The 26,412-nt window shown below is 40.7% G+C and overlaps 1 protein-coding gene across 1 annotated transcript in view; it reads right to left on the reverse strand.

Annotated features, from left to right (window-relative positions):
- Positions 1 to 26,412, reverse strand: part of LOC126190982 (uncharacterized) — a 142,083-nt gene that overhangs the window by 53,903 nt on the left and 61,768 nt on the right. Inside the window, exons 11-13 of the mRNA XM_049931657.1 lie at positions 20,770 to 20,870; positions 13,328 to 13,725; positions 6,329 to 6,417 (exon numbers count right to left, since the gene is read on the reverse strand). Of these exons, the coding sequence (XP_049787614.1) occupies positions 6,329 to 6,417; positions 13,328 to 13,725; positions 20,770 to 20,870 (588 nt within the window). The remainder of the gene's footprint in view (positions 1 to 6,328; positions 6,418 to 13,327; positions 13,726 to 20,769; positions 20,871 to 26,412) is intronic.

Here is a 26,412-nt window from a genome sequence, read left to right on the forward strand (position 1 = left end):
ATAGGATGGGTGGCCACGCATGGCAGAAAAACGGCATGCATACGTGCTGAGGAGAATGTCACGGCGGTAGGACAGTGGTAGTTCAGCAGCTTCAGCATACAGACACTCAATCAGGCTGGTGTAAAAGGTGCCCGTGGCCAAACTGGATGCCACAATGGTGGATAGTGTTGAGTCAGCATAAGAGGGATGGGCGTGCAGGCACATAAACAAAGCACCTATAACTGAGTTTAGAATGGACAAGAGACTGGTACAAACAGAGGACGGTTGTTCAATCGGCACCACAGGAAGTACCATTGAGGACACATAGGGGACTGAGGGACTGTGTACAGCGGGCTGCAAGGTAAGACACATGGGAGGACCAAGAGAGTTTCCTATCGAGCATGAGCCCCAGAAATTTCGTAGTTTCAACGAAAGGAAGGGCAACAGGCCCAAGCTGTAGAGATGGTGGGAGAAACCATTTGCACCACCAGAAATTCAAACAGATGTTTTTGTCAGTGGAAATGCGAAAGCCACTGTCGATGCTCCAGGAGTAAAGATGAACAAGACAGTGCAGAGGATACCAGTTCTCCAGCAGGTGTCATACGCCTTCTCCAAATCGAAAAACACTGCCACAGTATGGGATTTCCGCAGGAAGCCATTCATGATATGGGTGGACAAAGTAAGGAGATAGTAGACTGCAGAACGCCACACTTGAAATCCACACTGTGCATTTGTTAGTAACTGGCAAGAATCGAGCCACCACACCAGCCGAGCATGAATTGTACGTTCCATCACCTTGCAAATGCAGCTAATAAGAGAGATAGGGCGGAAGTTAGAAGGAAGGTTTCGTCCTTACTGGGCTTAGGTATGGGTATGACGGTGGCTTCACGCCAGCGTCTAGGAAATGTGCCCTCAGCCCAGATGCGTTTGTATGTGTTAAGCAGAAAGTGCTTGCCCACATGAGAAAGGTGCTGCAACATCCGAATGTGGATGGCATCTGGCCCTGGGGTGGTGGATCGGGATGAACTGAGAGCATGATCTATTTCCCTCATAGTAAAGGCGGCATTGTAGCACTCATGATTCCGAGAAGAGAAGGGTATCGCCCGAACCTCCGCCGCTCGTTTCCGATGGATGACAGCAGGATGATACTGGGAAGAGGTCGAAACTTACACAAAATGGCAGCCCAAAGTGTTGGAGACACCAATAGGGTCCACAACAACATTGTCAGTGACTGTCAGGCCGGAAATTGGGGAATGGATCCTGGTTCCAGAGAGCCGTCGGACGTTGGCCCACACGACAGAGGAAGGTGTGTAACTGTTAAAAGAACTAGTGAATGAAACCCAGCTAGCTCTTTTGTTATCCCGAAGAACGCGATGGCACTTTGCAGGCATCTGTTTATAATGAAAGCAGTTTGCCAGCATAGGGCGGCAGTTAAAGATGCGGAGAGCATGTCTCCATGAGCGAATTGCGTCGCGGCATGCCTCAGTCCACCAAGGGACTGGGACACTACGAACTGTGGGGGATGGAACGTTCTGCAGCAGTAAGTATAATGTTTGTGAGATATTCCATCTGGCCATCATAACTGGGGAAATCTTGTTCTTCGAAGGTCACCAGGGAGGAGTATAGCTGCCAGTCAGCCTTAGCAAGTTGCCATTCAGGAGTCAGCAAATGGATAGCACACAGTGAATGGTCGCTCGAGTAGGTGTCAGAAAGAATGGACCACTTAAGACCAGGGGCTAGCTGGGCAGTGCACAAGGAGAGGTCCAAATGAGAATAGGTGTGTGAGGAGTCAGAAAGGAAAGTGGGTGCTCCAGTGTAAGGCAGAAGAGGTAAAGTTGGTTAAGAAGGTCAGCCAAGAGGGCACCTCTCTGACAGATCCTGGGAGAACCCCAAAGGGGATGACGTGCATTAAAGTCACTGAGTAGCAAAAATGGGGGAGGTAGCTGCCCAGAAAGTTGAAAGAAGTCTGTCCTGGTGACAGTGAATGATGGAGGGACATATGTGGTACAGAGGGAAAAGTCAGGCAGGGAAGGAAAAGGTGAACTGCAACAGCTTGAAGTCAGGGAGATGAGCCAACTATGAATGTTATCCTGTATGAGCAGCACGACGCCCCCATGAGATGGAATGCTGACTTCAGGGGGAAGGTAAAAACGAATCTGTAAGAAATGTGAATGCTCAAAACGGTCATGAGGGCGCAAGTTTGTTTCCTGAAGTCAGAGGACAAGGGGACACTGTGACTCTAAAAGCAGATGTAAATCCTCTTTGTGGGACTGAAGGCTGCGTATGTTCCATTGGGGGAGAGTCATGATGAGGAAAAGATGCAGGGGTGTCACCTCTGCAGTTGCAGAGTGACAGCTGGGGAAGAAGCGCTACTACAGGGCACAGAAGCAGGAGGATCCTGCTCCAGGGGGTCCACAGAAGCATCAGCTTGCTTGTGCGGGCAGTATGTAGAGTCCAATGCCAAAAAACGGTTGTTGGTGTGCATTGGCGACACTGGGGGTGGCCGGGCTAAAGTATCACGTGGCGACATCATTGAAGAGGATCTTTGAGGTGGCGAAGCAGAAGACCGTTTGCCTTTCATGGGCTTCTTCGAACCTTTCCGGTTAGATGAAGACTCGGGTGTTGTTTGGCTGGAGGGGCAGAGGAAGTCTTCACGGGAGTACTACTTCTGTCGGTCTACCGGTTGTGTAGCTGGTGGCTTTGCCCCTGGAGGCGAGAGTTTGATGGATTGTAGCACAGCTGGGTGGCAGGATGGCAATGCTACCTTGAAGCTGGGCGATTTCACAACCTCAGAGCTGAACTGGAGGTCACATGTCTGCATGGCTATGTCCTTTATGAAGCGAGGGGGTAAGAAAAACAGAACTATAGGCACCAGACAGGAAAACGCAGGGTTTGCCACTAGCCACTAACTTGCAAGTGACTGAGTAAGACACCTTTTCCTTTACCTGGATCTCTTGAACAGCCTGCTCATCAAGATACACTGGACAATACCGAGAGGAGGCAGCATGGCCGCCATTGCAGTTGATACAGCAGGGAGGAGGAAGTGGACGATTGCTCTTGTGCGCATCCCTACCACAGGTGACACATTTGGCTGGGTGTCAACAAGACGTTCTAGTGTGGTTGAAATGATGACACTGGTAGCGGCGCATTGGGGTTGGAATGTATGGCCAGATGGTAATAAGTTCATAGCTTGCTTTGAGCTTGGACGGAAGCACCACTCTATCAAAGGTGAGAAAGAGAGTGCGGGTGGGCACTAAGGAGGAATCTACCTTTTTCATTACACAATGGATGGCAATGACACCCTGATCAGAGAGGTAAGATTGTATTTTGGCCTCTGTTAGACTGTCGAGTAGAATCAGAAGTGGTCTCCAAAAGCAAACTGCCATTCCGTAAATGAGAGCAGGATTTCACAGGGCCAACAATTATATCCACACTTTTCTGAATAATGAATGGATTTACTGTGGCGCAGGACTGATCGTCTTCAGTATGTGAGACCGTGAGGAACCGTGGTGCAGCGGGAAGGGTCTCTGAATCATTAGCCCCATTGTGTTTATGTTTTGTAGATTTTGAGTGAGAAGATGATTGATTCATCGCGAGGAAATCCCCCACGATTGCCACCGCGTTCGATGGTGCGCTCCTTCCAACTGGGGGGCCCCCTTCACAAAGGGGTTCACCCGCCTTAGGTGATTGTTCACACCTCAGGTCACACCTCCCGAATACCTGACAGAGGGACCAATAGACAAATTGGGAAGAATAAAGCTCAGGCAATCACATACCAGGGGGTATGTGTGAACCCTACCTGATGACCCGGGGCTGGAAATTATACATTAATCAGTCACCTGTTATGCATCAGACGCGTGGGCCGGCCTTTGGGAGCACGCTAGGAGGAAGAAGAAAAAAGAGGATCCTCAAACGTCGAAGTGGAGGAATGAGAGGAGAAGGTTAACAAAGAAAGGAAAAGGGAGCGAAAAACATAGGTGAGACTGTTCACACATCAGTTACAGAGTGCAGAACATTCCCAATAATACCCCAGACATGTTCCCCAAGGGAGGGGAAAAAGAATAGCAAGAGGATAGACATGCAGCACGGAAGGGAAAAAAATGCTGCAAAGGCTGGGGCCCCGTTGTAGCCAAGCATGAACCTGCCAAAGAGTGTCGAGCCCCCCGGGGGTGGGGGTGGGGGGGGGGGGGGTATATAATTATGATCCCCTATGTGTTACTCAAGAGGAGTAGTCTTCACATCCAGCACTGGGTTTTACCTCTCCCTTCTCTCAATACAAAGACAATGCCTTGCTATTCACATACGTTAAAACATAAGCTAATGACCAAGTTAAAATATTCTCACTGCTGTCGAAATGGAAACATTATTGTAAAATATCTGGACCGCTAATGAAACTTAATATTAACAACAACATGATATAATGAATCTACAGGTTTCTGTAGGTAGGGTTTCCTTTGCAAATACCCACAATATGTTTAATGTAAAAGGTGATAGCTGATGGTGTTTCAAACCATGTGTCTCCCTTTCACTCTTCAATGCTCCAAAATGCTAATTGGAATAGCATTCTCGATCAATACAATGGAACTAAACAAAAAATACAGAATGTTAAAAACTTGCGTTTATTTGGATTCTTGCTATAGTCTAAGACACTAATAATTCTAGATCAAGAGAATTGTCTAGAAAAATGAAAACTTCAGTGTAGCAGACCATTGCAATATTGACACAAAGAACAGCAAAATGGTTTCAATTGTGCAAAGTTATGTAGAGGGCTCGAAAGAAACTGCACGATTCATCGGTACCATGCAAATTATATGTCTATAACCCATCATTGTAGGCTAGATAGCTGATGGATACCTCCAGCGGCACTCGACTTTTGAGTGGTAAGTTTGAATCATGGTGGTAGAAGAAATTTTCATTGTCACTGTTTGGCTAGCAAGGGGAGGACAGCGGGAGGGGGGGGGGGGGGGGGTGTAGCATAAGGCTCCTGATCATTAGACTGGGCATCAATGTCCTGGATTAAATTTAAAAAACCTCTCTGTAGTGTCTCTTGGAGTGAGGGCGTGCAACTGTGTTGATGGTGGTTCGTTTGTTGGATGGCGATATTAAGCTAGGTGAACCCCTATGTGCTATTTGAGAGGAACAGGTTATATGGGATCTGCTGGGTTTTGTCCTCTACCTTCTTTGATCATCATACATCACAAACATTACACCTCTCACTAGACACACATCCGTTACATTCACCTACACTCAAAAGGTAAGCTTAAGAGACAACTCTCACATACTGCAAGGAAAGCGGTTGTTGTTGGTGGAAGAAGAAAACACTTTCTGAATAAAGAACTGAACCTATCCCTTGAGGGTCTTCCCAACTCTTTCTTTCTTTACAGATCTATCATTCCACTGGTTATTATTTTCGTATAACGAATACTTAACTTTCAACCTGTCTAACTCCCCCTCAGCCAGAATTAGCACCCTCCTACTACAGATACAACATAGTGCAATTTATGGGCAGTAATGTCATGTACTCTGGTAGTTTAACCCTTCCTCAACTGCTTAGTTTACTGACAAGGCAGTTATTGACCTCAAAAAGACACTCTCGATCTGTTAATAACATTTACACCATCTGGAGAGCACACATCATTTGTCAAAATCCAATGTAGTAATCACAGCCTGACTACATATGCAACTGAAAGGCACAATACAAATGACAAGTAACATTGTTTGTGATGGAGTCTATATGTTATGTTTGAGATGCACAGAAACTGGACACAAAGGAACATTTTACAAAATGCGACCTTTGCAAATGGAAAGGTACACCAGCTGATGTTTGTGATTAGTGCAGACATGCTCATCATGCCTACATCACCATGAGCTCGGGATATTTAATATTGCATGGTAACAACAACATATTTGTGTACTCCTCTCCTCATGGGAAAAGCAGGTATTGATTAAGAATAATTTGTTCCTGGAGAAAAGTTTTACAGCACCTTTTCTTCGTGAATTCACGTGTACATTTTTTTCCTAGGATTATCATAATTTCGTTGGTAGATGAATGAAATGGTTCAGTCAGCTTTACACTTTTGCAATCAGGAAAGATTTGTTATCCCTCATTACAAGAAATGCAAGAGAAGCACTTTTCAATTACTGATGATAATTATTTGCTTCTTGATATCTACAGAATTATTTATTTGTTAACAGAAATAATGAGAAGTTCTGAATCAGGATTTCTGTGAAGAAACAGCGTATGTGATGTATCAGTAAATATGTAACATTCATGGTAAGACTGATAAGAAGTTCATATAAAAACTACATAATCACATTTAACATCAACATAAGATAATTTGCAACCAACCCTCTCTTTGTGAAGGAACTCTTGAGGGCAACTGCTCGCAGCATCCTGATCATGCAGGTGAGAACACCAACATAGCTATGAGTTCTCCTCTGTAAACAGAAAATACATGTTTAGTAAAATGAAACAGAAAATATAACCTTCATTAATTATAAAACAGAACAGTAAATGATAAGGCTGGAATTCCTCACATGTAAACACATATTTTATTAAATTCTTGATTCTATAGTTAAGAAGGAAGATTTACGTTTAAGATTCATTGAGAGCACAGATAGTAACTCAGTCCACAGCAAATTTAGATAAAAACTACTGGAATAAAGGTCAGACTTTTCAATGACAGTTTCTGATTAAAAAAGGGATAACAGAAAAGAAAGTTATAATCAACTATAATGAAACTATCACAATAAAAATGGAGCCATGTGTACTTCCAGTTAATCAGTTAATTATGAATGCAACAAGGTAAGGAGAGATCCTTAAGACCAAATGGATATTTATAAAAAGAAAATTTTCATCATAAGGTATAATAATTACATCAAGAGCAGACAGACTAGTCAGTACTTACCTGCAGGTCAGTACAATCCACCCACCCACCCCACCCACCCACCCACCCACCCACCCACACACACACACACACACACACACACACACACACACACACACATTTTAGGAGGAACAGTAAATATTTTAAGAGGTGATAGTATACACCAATCTGAATAAAACATTCCATACAACATGCATCCACCTTTTATTGGTTACAGAGATACAGCTGTAAGACTTTAACACAAACAGGGAGTGTTAAGCATATAATATCTCAACAAGAGCCTGTGCCAGTTGCGATATTTTATAGTTTGGTGTAGTATTAAAGCAGAGCCGTTCAGCTGACAGTTCAGTGACATTTCAATTGTTAAGGTGAAAATTTTTAAAATACCGCACGTTACCACATTTTGCCTGCAGGAGAAATGTGTTTACTCCATGACACACAGTTGCTCCAAGGCGGGCAGATTGCTCACGTAAACAATTAGCGATCAACAGCGACTCTGTTACAAGACATACTAGTGTGAATTTATAAAGGAATTTCAGCCATTTGGTTTGTGAAGTTTGCTGGTGAATTTACAAGCAATGGCAAGGAAATTCAGGAACAGTTTTCCGGCAATTAAGAGAAATATGCTTTACTGTAAATACATAAAACTGCAACAAGACACTTTTTTGAATAGTTATTTATTATTCCATGAAGCAGTTTTTGAACCTTTTCCGATCCATCTTCAGATGAACCTATAAAGGTTCAACAACCAGTTCATGCAATAATAAATAACTATTCAAAAAACTGACTTGTTGCAGTTTTATATATTTACATTCAATTTACAGTCATGGGTTCTAAAATACCTGTAATGGGTAAGCTTAATTTGCTTTATGGCTACCCATTATATAACCAAACGAGAACTGAATAACACCGAATCAGTATTCGAGGATTCTGTATAAGTTCCTATTTATGAACAGTTAATCCACTGGTGACCGGAGATCATTGGCTGCTGCTTCTGCACTAGGAGATCAACAAATTTACATAATTGCAGTTTCGCTATTATTGGCAGGTCACAATTTTATTTCAGTGCATTATATAACACAGTTTTGGGAAAGACGTAACAACTGATGCGAGTATTCTGCGAAATGTTCATGGTATAACACAAAATCAATAGGCCTTGCTACATTGGTTTGGACTTTGGATAATTACAGAGAACAATTTCACATAGTTACGAGATTAAATTTAATCAGTGTGGAAGTAGTAGCCATAGGACATTACAATTACACAGCCTTAGTAACCTAAACTTTCATTACTTCAGTCTATCATTAAGTGTTTTTTTCAATGTATCACCTACATTACATACATACATAAACCTATACAAGCTAGAGTGACACTTTACACAACAGCAAATGACTGAATTCAAAGCTGATTTTCATAAATTTCCATGTACTTTCAAATTCTCTTGATAATACCACATGTATCTTGTCTGAGGTCATCTTGGTGTTCTTCTATTCTTCTATGTGGTCAGCAGTACACATAATCACAACAATCAATTTGCCTGTTGTGTCTATCTTTTTTTTTTGTAGATTCCACCCTACAACCACCCCACATACAAAAATCTAAAACGGTAAGGTCTGCTTACCCAGGCTGTCAATAAATGTGACAATTTCTGTCAATTCATCCTCTGGGAAATGTTAAGTATAGATGACATATCATCTGATGATTAGAATTTGCAGGGCATCATCATGCTGGAAGTTTCTTTTCAAGAAATTCTAGGTAATGGGGAGCTGTAAGACAATCTGGCGTTCACAACAGGCCCAGTAAACTGATTACCTCTCGTACAACACACATTTATAGAGAAGTGTCCTTGAGCATGTTCCTCCACAAAGGTATACTACTTTTTTTTTGGAGCACCTATGTGAGTTCATAGTGTTAGTGACACAGTCAAGAGTGAGAGTGGCTTCATCAGTAAAGAGTATTAATGAAATTTCTTTGCAATTTGCAATTACAACAATAAAATTCTAATTGTCTACCTTTATCTCCTCCTAATAGGCGTTGAATATGACACCAATAATAGGGATCCAAGACTTGCTTAAAATGAAGTCTCCACCCTTTATTATAAGGTTTACTGACAGTATTATTTCAATGTACTCTTGAACTGTACTGTCCTAGAAACTTGGAATCTGCAAGAAAATACTGATGTTGAGGTATCACATTCTGTCATTATATCCTGGCAGCACTCAGGGGAGTGTTCCTTATGTTCATCACATCTCTTCTTGACTTATGTTGGTCAATCCCACATTACATGCGCTAATGCTGATGTGAGTGAATAGTAATGAATGCTGTGTTTCTGTAGGAGTCTATCAATTTTCAGATGACTGGGTGAGTACAGGGCGGATAAATGCCCTGGTTTTTAATTTTCTTTCTCAGTCTTTCACAGACACTTGGTTTTAGCTGCCATATATCACACACACAATAAGGAATCATCAATTTGGCTACAATTCTCAAAAGGTACCACCTATCTACCACACTGTTTAGATTTACAAAATCACAAGCAAAAAGATATATTTAAAAGAAGGAAGAAATGAAAGTGGCACTTTACGACAAGGACTAAAAACAAAACAGTTGTCACAATCAGCAACAAAAGAAAAATCACTCTGGGTCTAAAAAGTATATTTAGTATTTATTGTACAGATAACTTTTCTACATTTATAAATTTAAGAGATGGTTTTGTGATAGCCAAAAATACTTGGAATAATGAATAGCAGATACAAAGGAACTGTTCGTCTTAAGTAATCACAATGATAGTACACTGAAATGAAATTTCTTCATACGCAGAATCTACATAAAAATTTAGCATTCAAATACGTAGCTTATGTCACCCCAAAAATATTGGAATTCAAAGAATATCAGGAAAACAAAAATGGTGGGATAAGAAATCTTTCTAAAGGCCCTATCAAGTTTTGTACAGTTTCAAGACCTCTGTAGTAATGGTGAAAAAACTGAAATGTGAGAAGTAACTTTCAATAGAAACTAAAATGGAAACAGACGAAAATGAATAAGGGAGAACTGATAGGAAAAAAGGAAACTATACAAAGGAAGGTAAAGAGTGAGAGTCACTGACATCTGATGGTCCAGAATCCCGCAGTCTTGTTTCTCCACTAAGAATGTCAACCAAAAATTAAACTGGAACATATTCTCAGAAAGCCTTCTGACAGATTGAAACTGTGCAGTGTATTGTGCATTGAACGTGGAACTTTGCATTGCCTTCCTCTTACTGACCAAGCTATCCAGCACAACTGACAACCCACAACCTACTCTTACAGTTTCAAAAGAAAGATCAGAGTTTAACATCTCTTTGAGAGCACAGTCATTGGAGACTGATATCACAACTTCTGCTATGACAGTAGCTCACTTCTATAATCCATTTTTTCTTCCTGCATAGCTTGCTGAACCTGTACTCCTAGAAGAAAGAACATTGAAGAGAAATGAGGGTGTTTCTAGTAATAGCCTTTCACTTTACAGTTGAATGTACATGGTTTTGAAGCATCCCCAGACTGGAATTCAAACCTGCTCCACTGCCTTTTTTGTGTCATGCACAACAAATTCTGCCATCTGAACACAGACCAAAACATGGTTTCAGATTGATACTAGTTCCTCCTCAGCTCAATAATGTCATTCCCGTCGTATAGACTAAAATAATTCATTCTCAGAAACAACTCTCAGGTTCTAAATAAGCCTGAATCCGAGCTACATCCTCTCTCTCAGAGGTGTTAGTCTCTGCTGGGCTCCCAGCACTGCAGCAGAGACTCTGCATAGCTCATAATGGAGAGGGCATGAGCCAACTACAAGTTAAAGCTTTTAGTAGGTCTGCAAGGCATGGTTGGATGTTGTAACTGGTGAGACACTGCCAGCAGAAGACAAAGATGTGGACTCGAATCTTGGACCACCCCACAGTTTCAACTTTACTTACAGAAAGATAGCATAAATATTACAACAATACAAGGTTTATACTTAAGTAAAAAATCACAAAATACAAATACAACATACAGTTGTGGCCAAATGTCAAGTAATTCCCTTTGCTAGTATACACAGTGCTTGATGTGGCAGTACACGCTGGTAGGCCGTACTGGGATCTCTAACCTAAAAAGTGATAAAATAACATTTTACGATGTCTAAATTAAAAAAAAAAAGACACCCCACCACAGAAAGTCACAGTACAGGAACCTCTTTTTTTTCTTTTAAAAAAATCAAGCACTGGGTTTACAAGAAAACTCGTTGCAAAATATCATGAAATAAAAAATTAACTTTAAATGTACCTGTCCTCTTATTTTGTTACAACTGTGTGCATATTCGTGCAAGAGGAAGTATGCGTTGTGGTGCAAAAATTGTTCATAAAATACATATGTTTTTGGATAGGAACCACTTTTAGCAAAACACAGTTTTGTTTTTTAACCCAAACATGTTTCACTGCAGTTGCAGAATCTTCAGTGCAGTTTTATTTTATGGCTTTTTACCATATGGTGCGATTTTCCTGATGTATTATGTTTTTACAGTGACTGTTTTGTTTTACAGTTTGTCATCTGCAACCCCTTACACATTTTCTTTTTCCTCACCTTCATCACTGTGAAACATTATATATTGAGCTGTCACTGTCACTGTTTCACTGTTTACCAGCTGTAAAAACAAACAGCTATAAGAAGAAAAAACAACAACAAAAAACAAAACTGTTTACCAGCTGTAAAAACAAATAGTGAAACAGTGACAGTGACAGCCCAATATATAGTGTTTTACAGTGATGAAGATGAGGAAAAAGGAAACATGTTAATTGTTGCAGATGACAAACTGTGAAACAAAACAGTCACTGTAGAAACATAATACATCAGGAAAACCGCACCATGTGGCAAAAAGCCATAAAATAAAAGCCCACTGAAGATGCTGCAACTGCAGTGAAACATGTTTAGGTTAAAAAACAAAATTGTGTTTTGTTAAAGGCAGACCCTATCCAAAAACATATGTATTGTTAAAGCAAACATGGGAAAAAAGAGCTTCAATCCCAAGATGGTTATTCTTCATAAAATGGTTAGCAACCACATCATAACAACATTAGTCATATGATGAGCAGTGCAATGGGTGATCATAGTTGTTCTGGTTCTTAAAGATATTTGACTTCTCTGTGGGAACAAACTACTGTTGTCACATAAATGAACTGGTTTTACATATGACAACACATGTTGTTGATACAGGCCAGTATGTAACTATTTACAAGAGCATTCATAAGTTACGTATTTTACAACAAAACATTTTTAAAACCTTTATTAGTTCACTGGCATTGAACAAATTAAAATAAATGTTGACATAAATGTTCAGCTTGTTACAATTAATTAAAATATCTATGATGCGCAAAATGGTTTTGGATTTTCTAAAGTAACAACTACTGCGTGAGCCTGCAGGTATCCTAGATAGCAAATTAATGTCAGAAGCAATTGGTGGACCATGAAATATGCAAGTTAAGCTAAAAATATATATGATTAGAAACAAATTGGAGTATAATTTTTCCATTACAAATAGAAGATTACCACACTGTAGCACTTACACCCAAACCTCCAGATGTCAGACACTCAGGCACCAAACATTGCATATCGACGGATTATCAACCAAAACTCTGATTTAGTTTGTACCATGTGCCGTCGTCCAGTAGAATGGGCGTAAATGTTAATTAACAGTAACACCAGAACTACAGAGCATAGGAAAAGCATAACTGTGAGCAATTAATACATAGAGCTTCCATGGGGAAGTTGGTAGAGTGTTAGGTTATTGCACCATGGGTCCTGCTTTCATACCCCAATGACAACAAAATTTGTACTGTATTACATGTTATATGGCTCTATTAATACTTCCACATGTTTTCTTTATTCTACTGTTTTGATTGTTTATGTTTATTCTGTGAAACTACAAATGCACTAGCTGCTTCATCTTGAGTGGTGTCTGTTCTGTTGCACATGTCTGACAGAACACCACACCTATCTATACAAATGTTTGCCACTTTCAACTAATGAAGTGAAAGCAGACTGTCAAAAGAACATTGCTACAAACTTTGAAAAGTCCTTTTATATGTCGGCAAATGTTCTCCCATATAGCAGTTTCACATGTAAACAGTTAAAACAAATTGTCATAACAGGACTTTGAACGCAGGACCTTTGGATAGACAATCTTATGCTCTACCAACTCACCCACAAGATATCTACAGCTGTCATTCACAGACACATCATTCATGTGCTCCATAGTTCTGGTGTTATTTTTAATTACCGGTTTACATATTTATACTGAACGACAGCACATAGCATGAACTAAATCAGTGTTTTGGTTGATATTTTATCTACAAAGAACATTTGGTACCAATCTGAGTGTCTGACAGCTGCAGGTTTGGGTGTTAGCAGCATGAACCACTAACTAATGGGATTCTGTGGTTGTTTACATACCTGTAAGCTAATTTGTGACGCAACTTCGAGGCATAAGCGGAGAAATCCATGTTGGTCTGATATGAAATCTGATAAATCTAATGGTAATTTCTCTGGAGCACTAATCCTAGGAATAGCCGGTATTTGCTTCAACAACAGATGCAGTTCTGTGTCTACACCTTCGGCATGGCGTTCCGTCAATCCTGATGGCCCTGCTACTGGTGCCACAACCATTACGTCTTGTGAGCTCTGTGTACTATCTGTGTCCATTTCTGCACTAGAATTTGTAACAGCTGGCGCAACATTCTTTCCTTGCCGAGTGCTTTCTTTGGCAATAGTCTTCTTTACTATTGATTCTGAGCTGCTATCAATATGAGAATTAAAGGCTGGTTTAGGAATATCCTTCGGTGCAGAAGTACCTAACAAGACAAAGAAATGGAAGGGCAAATAAATATAGAAGGAAAGTTATGGTAGAATGTAAATACTTTAGGAGTAAAAGAGACCACTCACTGAAAAGCGGAAGTGTTGAGTCATCAACAGGGACAGACAGAAAAAAGAAAGAAAACTTTTTACTTTTGGAACAAAGCCTTTCTCATTACCGTGGCATTTGTGTGTGTATTTATACTCTAGCTCGCAGAAGAATTTATTCCAAAAGCTAGCAAGTTGTCTTTTTTTTTTTTTTTTTTTTTTTTTTTTTTTTTTTTTTTTTTTTTTTTTTTTTTTTTTTTTTTTCCCCGCGTCCCTGTCAGTGCTCAAATCTTTCGATTTTCAGTGAGTGGTCTCCTTTACTTCTCAAGTATTTGCGAAGTACATATAAAGAAAGTCATATATTCTGATATACATTGCTGTTGTATTTTATGAAACACGTGTTGAAAGTAAATAATAATCATTATTACTGTGTGGGAACATAATTCGTCCCTGGGAATAAGAGTGCAAAATGATGCTTAACAGAAAGTATCAATAATGTTCAAAAAAATAAAAAAGTATTTTACAAAAATGTACTACTTACTTTACCTTTGTAGTATCAATAATGTTACATAATTACTTCTAGAATACCATGCTGAAACAGAGATACTTACAGTATGGTGTTAAGGGAGTACATATGAAAAACCTTTTTTTCCTCAGAAGGAAGCTTCTGAAAATCAAATCAAGGCATCCTCATTCATGCTGTTGTAGATGCCATAATTACAACTGCTTTGAGTTTAGTCTCTAAGTGTGATTACAGGAAAAAAAATAAAGACCACTCCAGTCATGTAGACATGTCAAAAAAATATGTCACTGATAAGTGGTTCTTTGCTCTTGAATTACTGGAGTTCCAGAAAATATCAGCATTAAACCAAATATAACAGGAAACAATAACAAGAGTAGGCACTGATGTCTGTTAGTAACAGTGAAATATAGAGCATGGAGTAGCTGAAAAAAAGAATCACTGTTCGGGCGATCGATCAGAGCAAAGGTATAGTGGAAAAATGTGATCTCCAGAATGAATAAACCACATCACAAATGTAGACGTCAAAGTAAAAAGCACAGCACAGGGCGGTAAATGCATGAGATGGGTTCTGTGCCCAGTTATGTACTCACACATGCATTCTGAGCAGTGTACCACTGACCACCAAATGATATCTAGTGGCTGCAAAGAGCCAAGATGGTGTGCTTAGTACCATAGAAAAAGTTTCTGCGTTGTAGACAGTACTGAGTTGAGTTTCTGTTTTTCACATCTTCTGCGACGAAGGGAATTGTATCAGTGTATTTTATTGTTTAGACTACTGTTTAATAACTTACTCTAAGATTTTTGTGTAGATTTACGTACATTAGCTTTGTGTGAGCTGACTTTGAAGCATAGTTAAAAAAATATCGGAAGTGGGGTACAGCAGAACTTAGATTGCACCCCGTGACTTTTTGGGTTAGGTTACATTATTTAGGTGGCACAGACAAAAACTGTCTTCAGATGGATAGGAACTGCACCTGTTGTATATGGAGGCAGGGGGAATTGCCCATTGTTTGTTAACAGCTGTAAGCTGTGTTGGCCAAGATCAACAGGCTTTGGGCTCCCACCCTGGGATGTGGTGGCATTGGGGTGCCCGAGATGAATGTTCTGGCACCTCTGAAGCTTTTAGTGTCGCCTGGGATCCCTAACATGCTGCATCCTCTGATTCGCCTGACGTGGCTGGACAACACTAACCTGATGGTGATTGGCAAACAATGCCAAATTCACGAATCTCTGGCTGGAGGGCCAAAGTGCCATGGAGCTCCCACTATATCTTAAAAATGCATTTGACATACTGCCTACTGCTGAAAGTACATCTGAGCCAGTACAGGATGCCACGATTATTGGGACTGTTGATGGTCTTCTTGAGAGGTCCAGACAAGTGCAGAGGTTGGGACTGATTGTCCTTATGAACTCTGATGTTGGGTGGTTAGTGGAGTGCATCAGGGAAATAGCAGATAGGTCATGAAAGAACACCAATTCCCACTGTGGCAGAGGGGTCTTGTCCAAGACATGGAGGAGGCTCTGTCAGCGGCGATTGACCACGCTGTGTGCACTGGGCTGCAAATTGTAGGCACTTGTGCCACCTGTTGTCTGGGTTCAGATTCCATCCTTCATTCCTACAGGCTGCTTTGGTGAAGACAGCCAGCTAAACCCGCAGAGTGGAAGCTGAGCCACTGTTTTGCAGAATCATATCCAGAACTGACTGTGGACCTCTGGTGGGAGTGACTGGAAGGCTTCAACCAGTCTCAGATAATTTTGTGACAATTTTAAATACATATTTCTCAATCTCTGCTATCAAGTGGAGAATTGTAGGACCTTTCTAAGGTCATACACGCATTACAGGGAGTACGTGACGTCTAGTGTTGTTGAATGTGTGTGCTACACACATGTGAGTTTTTTTAAGGCTACGGAAGTCCCTCCGCAGACCAGGTAAGATGTTCTGATTCCAGACAGGGTAGCATTCATCATAGCAGTTCAGAGAAAGAAAATTTAAAGATAATTTTAATGTACAATGTTAGCATCTACGGAAATGTCCCAAAAACTAGTCTCATTTATAAATGGTAACAATGCCCACATAATACTTGGGACAAAGCTGGTTGAAACCAGATGTTAATAGCAATGAAATTCTAAAATCTGATCGGAATGTATATTGCAAAGGTAGGTAGAGGTAGGTGGAGGCAACTTTTTTTTTTAATAATAAAAAAAAAAAATCTAGTGAAATACGTACAGACACAGAATGCAAAACAATCTGGGTAAATATATGCATTAAAGGTAAATCAAACATGGTCATTGGATGATTTTATAAACCTTTTGCCTCAGCCACAGTAATGGTGGAACATTTGAAGGGAAACTTGGAGAATATTTTGCGCCCACTTCCAGCTCACGCTATAGTATTAGGCGGAGATTTCAATTTATCGTCTATAGGATTGGACAGACATGTGATTTGGGCAAATAATAGTGACACGGAACTGTGTGAAATTGTTCTAAATGCCTTATCCAAAAATTACCTAGAGCAGTTAAACAGAGAACAACTTGAAAAGGTAACATCTTAGAACTGCTGGTGATAAACATATCCAAGCTTTTCGACTCAGTTACCACGGAACAGGGAATCAGTTATCAGAAGGTCATTACAGCTTCAGATAAACAAATATAAAGAAAGGTCTTTCTACTTATCAGGAGCACCAAGAAACAGTTTCCACAATACCTGAACAGTCAGCATGAAAATTTCATGTTCAGCACTACCAATCTGGAGTATAGATGGCCGAAGTTCAAGAGCATTATGTTTTAGAAAGGTATGTGCTGAGCAAAGCTGTGACGGCCGGAAAAGACCCACTGTGCTTTGACGGCTGTGTTGTGTGTTAGGAAAGCGTCACTGAAAGTTAAACGTAGGAAAAGTCCTACAGACAAACAAAAACCAACCGAAGGCAAAATTAGTGTAAGGAGAGGCACATGTGATGTGTTCAATGAATCTGAAAGTAAAATTCTGTCTACGACATGACAGAAAATTCTACGAAGTTCTGGTCTTAGGTTAAATTAGCAAATGGGATGAAGCCCCCATCTGTCTATACACTCTGTGGACATAATGAGATCAAAACAGAGAATGACACAGAAAAGGTCAAAATACTAAATGACTTTTTTCAAACCTGTTTCACAGAGAAAGATAGCACTGAAAGTGCCTCCTTTAAACTGTTGTGTGACTGACAAAATGGTTATTATTCAAATAAGTGAGCATAGGGTAGACAAACAACTGAAGTTGCTTAACACAGGAAAAGCCACTGGGACTGACAGGGCATCAGTACATAGAGTGTGCAGTAGAACTTGTCCCTCTTCTAGCAGCAGTGTGCCATAAGTATCTGGAGGAGTGAAGTGTTCCTCAGGACTGGAAAAACGCACAGGCCATCCCCATTTTCAACAAGGGTCGTCGAACAGACACACAAAGCTATAGGCCTTATCTCTGACAACTGTTTGTTGTTAAATTTTGAAACATATTTTGTGCTCCTGTATTATGACATCCCTGGTGATTGAAAATCTATTCTGTAGAAATCAACACGGGTTCCAAAAACAATAATCATGTGAAACCCAGCTCACTCTGTTCATCCTTGAGTCTCAGAAAACAACAGATAGTGACATCCAGGTAGATAGCATGTTCCTTGACTTCTGTAAAGCATCCGATACAGTTCCGTACAGCTGCCTAATGAACAACATACGAGCATATGGAATATCAGGTGAAGTGTGTGATTAGACTGAAGTTTCTTGCAACTAGAACACAGCATGTCACTCGAACAGAGAGAAATTTTCAGACATAAAAGTAACTTTGGGCATACCCCAAAGGAGAGTCATATGTCCGTTAGTTAGTTACATGTTCTATAGATCATTTGAACAATTCTTTTATTGAAATGATATGGAATAAGTCAGATTACAGGTATACATGATGCATGATTGTTGTTAATGTTAATGAACAGATTAATTTTCAGTCCTACTTAAGCCACTTCTTCTTCTACTATTACCCACTACCCCTTAACTGGTAAATATTACAATATTAAAGGTGGGGCAACTTACGATGCATTTAGTTTATCAGCCAACTTGTGCCCACTGCATAGAATGACCACAAAAGAAAACTGTCTGAGCACATGAATAGACATAGAACAGACCACTTTAGGGACGCCTGGTACCCGGTTGCTAAAAATGCTCTTGCATGACTAAAGGGACCTGAGTGCCTGCTGCATCCAACATGCTATCTGGATCCTCCCAGCCAATAGTAGTTTTCTGAACTAAAGAGATACAAACTTGCCCTCCAATACATCCTCTCAGCCAAACACCCTACTGAAATTAAACTCCATTAACAAGTTCCCCCATTTTCCATTAATATTATTTCACTTTTTTTGCTACCTTTTAGATTCTTGCCTTGCTGCAAAGTGTTCAAAGCTTTCATTTTTCAGTATATTTTCATGCATATTTAAAACTTCTTTTTACTATGTCTCATTTCGTATTATAATTAGTGTTTGGTTTTTCAGCTTCACTGCCTTGCTCTCCTCTTTTTCACTGAATTTTTGCTCCTAGTTCTTTATAGGAATATTCCTTTATCTCACTCTTACTCTGCCTTTACTTCTTATTGACTCTGGACTGAAGCTAGCACAGTGCTTTTCACTATCTTTGACCTCCTATTCTCTGTAACAATATTCTGAGATGGAAAGTTGCAACTCACCATATAGTGGAGGGCCAGTGGCCTTTGTCAACAACTGGCACACATATGTACACACACACACACACTCATGCAAATGCAACTCACACACACGCCCCCTTTGCATTTGCATGAATGTGTGTGTGTGTGTGTGTGTGTGTGTGTGTGTGCGCGCGCGCGCATCTATTGTTGACAAACACCATTGGCCAAAAGCTTTACGTGTGAAAATCTTTTTGTTGTGCCTATCTGTGACTCAGCATCTCCACTATATGGTGGGTAGCAACTTTCCTTCTCAGAATATTGTTACATTCCATCCTGGATTTTCCATTGATTGACCTCCCATTCTCTTTGACATCTTCTCCTTCATTCTCACCCATCCTCATCACCTGTCACCTGAGTGACCTACAAGTCATTTTCAATCTTCCCCAACCTATGGCACTTTTGTGTGTGTTTATTGGAGGTACTACATAGATTTTGTCTCATCAAGGCCAGTAATTCTGTCTCAAATTTAAAAGTTTTCTCAACAAAATTTTTCTTTTGATATATCACTAGACTTACACTATCCATCACTCAGCTTAAGTGTGTCACAGAAAGTAGTGAACAATGTAGGAAAAGACAGATCGCTACTTACCATAAAGAATACACATCAAGTTACAGACAGGCACAATTAAAGGACACAGTCGTGCCTGTCTGCAACTTGATGTGTCTTCTTTGGGTAAGTAGCTATTCGTCTTTTCCTACATTGCTGACATTCCTATCTGGAGTTTCCATTGTTTGATTTTTACAGAATGCTGTGAGATATTCAGCCACAAAAGCCTTAGAACACTTTGCAGCAAGGTGAAGAATCTAAAAGGTAATAAAATTAAATTCAAACACCTTAGTGAGACACTGTAACTATGATCCACAGAACACATAAATAACTAACATGATTTGCAAAAAATGCTGTCAATCATGATGACTGGTCATGGCGTGATGCTTTGTTTTAGCTACTGCAGCCTTCCACTATTTCAACCTGCCTACTGCATTCAACCCTGGTCACCCTCTACAAATTTTACTCCTCGCTCTTCCCTTCTTTACCAAATGAACCGTACTTTTGTGCTTGAATATTAGTCCTCTCAACCTGTCCCTTCTTTTAGTCAAGGTGTGTCATAAAGAATCTCTCTTCTTATCGATTCTATCCAGTACTCCTTCATTATGATTTATGATGGTACACTAAGAGAGGAAAATATCAGTATATTTTGCAAACCCAGAGGGCTCCTCATAGCAGTGAAAGTTCAAAGACGAGATAGGGTGGAAGGATAACCTGCCAGACATTTTTCTGGAAGATGTTGAAAAGAGAGAAAAAAACAAAATGTGAGGAATGACAATAAAAGTCTGCAGTCTTTCATCATACCATGTGAAAGAAAGACAAACACTCTTTACTTGGTCCCTGCCAAAATTTTTCGATTTATTATAACAAATATGTTTATCATGGATTTTTTAAAATGTCAAACAGCCATCTACAACTTCTTAAACACTGCTATTTACACATATATAGTTCCTTCTATTTCTGTAATACTGAAGACCTATCTCATAATTTTGAAACAACACAATTATGGAATTATTCTTATAATTTAGTTATTTGAAAAGGGTTTCTCCTGTTCTTCCAATTAACATTTCACACTGTAACAGCAATCACTCTTGAAGTTCTGAATTTATAAGTTACTGAAAATTAACCAATATTCTCTTTCTTGCATAGCTTAACTTATGTGTTTCTCTTTTAACAAAACATCTTTAAAAACTGAAGGTTACCTGATAGAAGATCTGCTGCAAACTGAGAAGATGCACATAAGGTTTCCAGCAATCCAAATGCCCTGCGTGTCTCAATACCCTGTTCACCATTATACCAGCTCCTGCCAACATTGTGCCATACATGTATAACAAAATGACAGCTGTGAAATATTGCAAAGAAATTAAAATCAGTACACAGTTCTAGAGTTATTTTTTCCCAGCTCATAGTCTTTTTCCCTACTTACAAAATGGCTAATGTTTAGTAGGTAGTTAATTCCCACCCATCCTGTCAATGTACAGCGCTCACTATATACTGCTTTGTAATTGTCTTCCCCTTGTGTTCAGTTGAAATGCATCATCAACTACACTGGTAACAACTGACAGATAATCTTGTCTGTATGATGTCACAGTGGGATTCATTTTAGACTTCACCAGACCTAATGTTGCAGTTTGTTGCTTAAAGCACTTCACCCTTTGGGAAGCGAAAATTATTTTCTGATATACTTCAGGTTCTTAATATTAGGAGAGTGCAACTACTTTCTTGGGAGAGCCAAGTTATTAGGCATTACTGATAACATGTCAGCAGTTTTGTAGCTTTTAATTTTACCACCGTCCATACTTAATATCTGATCAGTTTTAATAATTCTTGGTCAGTGCCTTATATTCAGCTGTGGATTTCCGAGTTTCCCTTAGCAAAGGACGTGGGGGCAAACTACATGAGACATGACCTAAGTGGTCACTTCTGATGTATAGGGCACATCATTTTACAACATTGCTCTGTAGTTAGGTACAAACTCCAGAATCCGTAGTCAAGCTCATCATAGAACCAAAGAAGACTATTGTTTAAATCCTAAATTTGGCTGCAAGCTATAGTTTAGATTCTACAACTGATTAGAAACTACAGTACTCTTGATCAGTCCCCCAGTATGATGTAGCAAATCAACTACTTTCTTAAAACTCTATGAGTGAGGTTTGCCGTCTTTCCTCTAGAAAGAACTGAGACTAGTCAAAGGTCCTTTGTGATAGATGTGATGCCCAGAATGGTTTCTTCCACATGGTAGACAATTCCTCCCGGACTACACATCAAGTGCACACTGGATTCCTTCTCCTCTTGTGTCACCGTTTCCATACAGAAGACAAATACACACCTAACATTCAGCTCCCTATGACAAACAGCTCATTCTTTCTATCTCTGTCTGTCTGGACCTCAATGAAGGACATCAGTGTTTGGGCAGGCAAGTCAATGACTACTGGCTATGTATCAGTGGGTGACAACACCTCAATCATATACAGTAAAACCCCAAATTAATGAACCAACTTTTAAGGAAATGCTGCTTTCAACAAATATTTCCATTGGTCCCGGTGAAACTCCCATAGGAACAATGTCACTCTTCCCCGATTTTAATGAATCATGGTTTAAGAAAAAGTCCACTTTTAAGGAACAAACATGAAACACTCTGCACATTAAAATCCAGTTTTTATGCGATTCTTAACATGACTGAGTGTGTTTTTGATTTATTTCAATTTTACACTGGTTTTACTTCATGTCGTGTGACAGCAGTATATGATAATTGATCGACATGTGTCTAGATCGAATTCCACGTAGTGATAAAGGAAAAAGCACTGAATGAATCAGAAAGTGATATCTGCCTGACTACCTTGCATCCCTGATCACATGATCTGACATCACAGTGGATGAGTTACGAAGCACGAGCTTTCAAGTGTTGTTGTCTTTCTTATAGCCGAATTAATATGTTTAATACTTTTGTGGAGTTTTGGCATGCAAACATAGGAAGCTTACAATTGAGCAAAAGCTGATAACCATCCACAATGTTGTGTGCGGCATACTCATTCTCAAAAACAAGGAAGCGTTGTCAAATAGGAGGAACATCTGCATGTCAACGTTCAGTGATCCGGAAACTATTCTTTTAAAATGATTTCAAGGAATGAGAAGTGGCAGCAATCCTATAAGCAGAACAGTTCTACAAGAGAAATCTTGGGAAATCACCTTGAAGATCGGCATTAAAAATTTCAGTGCGTCAAACAGATGGTTAGGTCGTTTTAAGAAACGTCACAATCTCTCATTTCACAGTATAAGTGGAGGGAGAAAGAGAAGCTGTGGACTTAGAAAATGTAAACCACTGGGAGAACACTACATAGCTGTGATTAATACAGGCTTATGAGCACAGAGACATTTTTAACGCAGATGAAACAGGCGTTTTTTAAAATAATTTACTTCCTGCAAAAACTTATTCTGTTAAGGGAGAAAAATGCCACACAGTTTTAAGAAGTAAAGAGAGAATGACTGCACTATTTTATGTAAATAGTGATGGGAATAACAAGTTGTCGTCACTGACAATAGGGAAATTTAAAACTTCTAGGAATTTTAAAAACATTAATAAACTACCTTGTACTAATGAATACAACAGCAATGCCTGGATGACATCAGAAATCTTTTTCTCAGGTGTCTAGATGCTTAAATGAGTGCAGAACCTAAGAAAGTATTACTTACAATATTATGAGAAGGAAAGTTGCTACTCACCATATAGTGAAGATGCTGAGTCACAGATAGGCATCTCTGCTATATGGTGAGTAGCAACTTTCCTTCTCATAATATTGTTACATTCCATCCTGGATTTTCCATAGTTTGAAAATATTACTTACAATTGGCTGATGCCCTGTACATCTAAAGGATACATCATTTCTGAGAAATATTAATGTTGAACCAAACAATGGAAAATCCAGGACGGAATGTAACAATACTATGAAAGTGAAAGTTGTTACTCACCATGAAGCGGAGATGCTGAGCCACAGATAAGCGCAACAAAAAGTTATATTGCCTTTCGGCCAACAAGGCCTTTGTAAAACATAGATGACACACACACACACACACACACACACACACACACACACACACACGACTGCAGCCTCTGGCACCTGAAGCCACACTGCGAGCAGCAGCAACAGTGTATAATGGGAGTGACAACTGGGTGGGAGTAAGGAGGAGGCTGGGGTGCGAGGGGGATGGAATGCAGTGTAGGGGTGAGAGAGAGTGAAGTGCTGCTGGGGAAAACACAGGAATAAGGTGCAGAGAGGGTAGGGCAACTAGGTGCAGTTGGGAGGTTAGATGGAGGGAAGGGTGGAGGTATGGGGGGGGGGGGGAGGGAGGGTAGTGGAAAAGGAGAGAAGTAAAAAGACTGGGTGTGTTGTTGGTGGAATGAGGGCTGTGTAGTGCTGGAATGGGAACAGGTAAGAGACCGAATGGGTGAGAACAACGACTAACGAAGGTAGGCCAGGAGGTTTACAAGAAAATAGAATACATTGCAGGGTGAGTTCCTACCTGCGCAATTAAGAAAAAATGGTGTTGGTGGGTAGGATCCATGCGGCACAGGCAGTGAAGCAGTCACTGAAATGAAGGATATTATGTTGGGCAGCGTGCACAGCAACAGGGTGCTCCACTTGTTTCTTGGCCAGTTTGTCGGTGGCCATTCATGCGGACAGACAGCTTGTTGGTTGTCATGTCCACTTAGAATGCAGCACAGTGATTGCAGCTTAGCTTGTAGCTCACATGACTGGTTTTACAGGTAGCCCTGCCTTTGATGGGATATGTGATGTTTGTAACCGGGACAAGAGTAAGTAGTGGTAGAGGATGTATGGGACGGGTCTTGCATCTAGGTCTGTTACAGGGATATGAGCCATGAGGTAAGGGGTTGGGAACAGGGATTGTGTAGAGATATCGTATAGAGATATTGTGTAGGTACGGTGGACCACAGAATACCACTATGGGAGGGGTGAGAAGGGTAGTGGGCAGCACATTTCTCATTTCAGAGCAAGACGAGAGGTAGTCAAAATGCTGGTGAAGAATGTAATTCAGTTGCTCCAGTCCTGGATGGTACAGAGTCATGAGGGGAATGCTCCTCTGCAGCCGGACGGTGAGACTTTGGAAGGTGTAAAGATAAGGCACAGGATATTTGTTTTTGTACAAGGTTGGGAGGATAATTATGGTCTGTGAAGGCCTCAGTGAGACCCTCGGTATATTTCGAGAGGGACTGCTTGTCACTGCAGATGCAACAACCATGGGTGGCTACGTTGTATGGAATGGACTTCTTGGTATGGAACAGGAGGCAGCCATTGAAGTGGAGGTACTGCTGCTGGTTAGTAGGTTTGATACAGACAGAGGTCCTGATGTAGCCATCTCTGAGGTGGAGGTCAACATCTAGGAAGGTGACTTCTTGGGTTAAGTAGGACCAGGTGAAGTAAATGGGGAAGAAGCTGTAGAGGTCTTGGAGGAATGTGGACAGGGTGTCCTCATACTCGATCCAGATTGCAAAGATGTCATAAATGAATCTGAACCAGGTGAGGGGTTTGGACGTTTAGGAAGGATTCCTCTAGATTACCCATGAATAGATTGGCATAGGACTGTGCCCATAGCCGCACACAGGATTTGTTTGTAGGTATGCCTTCAAAGGAGAAGTAATTGTGGGTGAGGATGTAGTTGGTCATGGCGACTAGAAAGGAGGTTGTTGGTTTGGAATCCATCGGGCATTGGGGAAGGTAATGTTCGTCAGTGGTAAGGCCATGGGCATTAGGGATGTTAGTGTAATGGGAGGAGGCATCAATAGTGATGAGCGGGGCAACTTGTGGTAAAGGGACAGGAACTGTGAAGAGCCAGTGGAGGAAATGGTTGGTATCTTTTATATGGGAGGATAGGTTCCAGGTAATAGGTTGAAGGTGTTGGTCTACAAGAGCAGAGATTCTCTCCGTGGGGGCACAGTAACCAGCCATAATAAAGCATCCTGGATGACAATGTTTCTGGACTTTGGGAAGCATGTAGAAAGTAGGAGTGCAGGAAGTGGTTGGGGTGAGCACAGAGATGGACTCTGGGGAGAGGTTCTGGGATGGTCCTAAGGATTTGTGGAGCGACTAGAGATCTGGTGCATTTCTGGAATGGTGTCACTGTGGCAAGAATTGTAGGTGGAGTATCTGACAGATGGCACTGTCCTCCTGCCAGGTAATCCTTGCAGTTCAAAACAACAGTGGTGGAGCCTTTTTCTGCAGGTAGGATTATGAGGTCAGGATCAGTTTTTAGATGGGGGAATGCAGTTCTTTCAGCTGATGTAAGGTTAGTTTGCATGTTGAGAGATTTGGGGAATGATAGTGAGGCAATGTTCGTGGCTAAGAAATACTGGAAATTTAACTTGGGGTGATTTGGGGGGCAGTGGGGGTGGATCATGGTTGGATGGAGGAGTGAACTGAGTCAGGCACGGTTCAACATTGGTTTTGGTCGAGTCTGATTGGTAGGTTTGTGGCGAAAAAATTTTTACACTGTAGGGACCAGGAGAAGGAGAGAAGGACTTCAACAAGTCCTGCATTATTGGGAGTGGGGAAAAAGGTAAGGCCTTTGAAAAGGACTGATATTTCTGTGGGGCTAAGGCTTCTACAGGAAAGGTTCACGACTGTGTTTTGGGTCTGTTTAGGTTCTGGATTTTGTGTGGTGGTGGGAGGGAGTTTTGTAGAGTGGGGTAAATGTAGTAGGTCTGCGAGACACAGTTTGTCAGCTACAAGGGGGTGTGGGGGAGGTTTGGAGGTTGTTGTAGAGGTGGTGGACAGTGGTACTCCAAAGCGGGAGTAGGAAGTGAGCTGGGTGGAGAGTTTTTTGAGGTG

This window comes from Schistocerca cancellata, chromosome 6 (assembly GCF_023864275.1).
Source record: "Schistocerca cancellata isolate TAMUIC-IGC-003103 chromosome 6, iqSchCanc2.1, whole genome shotgun sequence".
Taxonomy (NCBI): domain Eukaryota; kingdom Metazoa; phylum Arthropoda; class Insecta; order Orthoptera; family Acrididae; genus Schistocerca; species Schistocerca cancellata.